This window comes from Oryza brachyantha, chromosome 9, assembly GCF_000231095.2.
Source record: "Oryza brachyantha chromosome 9, ObraRS2, whole genome shotgun sequence".
Classification (NCBI taxonomy): Eukaryota; Viridiplantae; Streptophyta; class Magnoliopsida; order Poales; family Poaceae; genus Oryza; species Oryza brachyantha.
In genome coordinates this window covers 5,964,150-5,966,539 of record NC_023171.2, presented here as the reverse complement: position 1 = coordinate 5,966,539, position 2,390 = coordinate 5,964,150, and the positions used below count along the sequence as shown (strand labels likewise).

The window sequence follows — 2,390 nt, the reverse complement described above, 5'->3', positions numbered from 1 at the left end:
TATTTGTTTGATTTACATGTATAATGACAATAAAAACCTATGATGTTTAATACTCCATCTGTTACATATTGTAAGGCTTTTTGGCTATACCTTGATTCATCTATTAATAAATGTATATTATTTGAATATACGTCTAAATTGATTAGCATCCATATGAATTTAAACAATGCTAGAAAGTCTTACATTGCGAAAGGGGGGCTGTAGCATCAACAAACTGAAAGAAACATTCTTGTTTAATTGAAGTTCCCTAAAAAATCGAAAATTCTGAGAGGATTATGAAATTACTGGAATTTTAGTGACCCCTGAAATTTTTATACTACCACTGACAGTTGGAACACTGGGTATGACCTGTGAGGATGGTTTGAAATGAAGCATTGCATCTGAATGTTAAAGATCTTTGTGTTTTGGATCACGATTTCCATTGGTCATGGTCTGGTGGTTTTAGTGTTTGATTCGTTGCCTAGTGCCCCTAGTTTGTAGTTAATTGACTGTTCAAGTTGTTAGTTTGCTGTCTTTGTAATTGCCTATCCGGGTAGCTGCAAGGGTAATGTAGGTGCCTTGGTTGTGTCACTTCAGTCAGTTCAAGGGTTGTCCCATTTGGATTATCTCATGATTGGAGTTACTTTAGCTCCCCGCCTTCATCAGTTCATTAGTGCCAGCTAATGTCGATCCAAACATTATTTGCTTGTTATGGGATGAATCTCGTCTGTTTTCTTGTTTGACAAAAAAAACAGTACTAGGATTTATCATATCCATGAATAATTATTATTTACCTTCAGCTGTAATAGATTGATCAAGTGTATCAACAAAAAAAATCTCTTCTTGTAAATATTGACTGATGAATCTGTGATATAATTTTCCTTGGCAACAACTCATTTTTCCAACCCAGATATGTCTGTGCTGTCCCTTTCTAGTGTGAGGAAAACTCTAGTATATTCTGAAAAGAACTTGAAATCATGGATCTGATTAGAGTTGTTGTAGCCAGTATGAACAATGCACATGAGCAATCTGCAGGTAAGGAGAAAAGATATATCTTATCCAGTCCCTTCACTAGTTTTCATATTTCCAGAATTGCTACAGTGTGCCAGTGCCCTTTTAGCAGTTTTAAGGGCTAAGCCTCTGCCTTGAGCAACCCAAAGTGCAAAGATTATGGTAAGGCTTGGCTGCTTGAGGACAATGAACAGCCTCCCTTGGATGCATTAAACAATGGAACCATGGTTGCCTTTCTTGCTTGCAGGCATGTATGGCCACTTGATCCTGTCCGCGGCGCGGCGCATGGTCCTCAATCATGGAGCAGCCCCTGGGTACTGTGCCTCAGCACCCATCAAGGGTCCATCCATCCATCCATGATCACATACTTAAGTAAGTGTTCAAGCCCCTTAACCATTATCATAAGCAATATAATAGTAAGGGTATGCATTTGGACTTGGAAGTGTCTCCTCCAAGGCACAAAAGTATTGAAATTGCATGTGAGGTGGTGGGTGGTTGTGGTGCAAGCTCTTGAGATACTGCACCACACACACAGCATATCCTTGCCCCTTCTCTATATAAACAAGATTGCATCACTGCATTCTCATTCTCTCCCCACACCATATTCAGCATTTGCCTGGAGGATAGAGCCCTGAAACATTTGCTCTGCATTTTCATTCTTTTCATTGCATTGCTTGCTCCCCAGTTTTGGTAGCCATGGAGCAGGTGAAGAAGCAGAGAGGGAAGCTGCAGAAGGTCCTGAGGGAGCAGAAGGCCAGGCTCTACATCATCCGACGCTGCGTCGTCATGCTTCTCTGCTGGAATGACTGATCAGAGATCAAGGGATCATTTCAAACCTGTTTACTGAGTTTTTTTTCTTCTTTTTTTTTCACCTTGTCATTCTGGCAGGGAGAGAATCAATGCATGTAATCACATTGGTCATTTTCCTATGGATTTTCCTTGTTTTCTTGCCTCTAGGAAGGCAAGGGTAACTTAACTACTCTTGTAAAGCTAGGAGAGTGTAAATACAGACTGACAGTATATGGTTTCTATCCTCAACTTGATCTGTGTCCAACTTGAAATTTCTACACCTTGAGTTCACAAGAAGGCATCCTGCAGAATTCTTTCCCCACTTGGGAATAACATATTTGTGAAATGTTTGTGCTATTTTTCATGCAGCAAGCAAGCAAGACCTGCATGGTAATCTACCTTGGTTTGTATAAAGAAGAAATAACCTCTCTAGAAAGTAAGTACATATGGAAGGCTGCAAATGGCCAGATTTGTAAAGCTGCTTGATTAAATTATTGACTGCAAAGATTAACTGGACTAAACCACCACAACTATATTTGTGCCCTTTGTCGGTGGGCTAGTAACGATTAACAGAGAAAAATTAAATAGGCTCAGTCATAACGGATAAGTCA

At 39.8% G+C, this 2,390-nt stretch overlaps 1 protein-coding gene across 1 annotated transcript; it reads left to right on the top strand.

Moving 5' to 3' along the window:
- The first annotated feature begins 209 nt into the window (after positions 1 to 209).
- Positions 210 to 2,039, top strand: LOC107303398. Its single transcript, XM_040527584.1, is given in 3 exon segments — positions 210 to 1,014; positions 1,238 to 1,366; positions 1,676 to 2,039. Coding segments are annotated over 3 exon segments (312 nt in total). The 5' UTR covers positions 210 to 956; the 3' UTR covers positions 1,801 to 2,039.
- Positions 2,040 to 2,390: the final 351 nt, after the last annotated feature.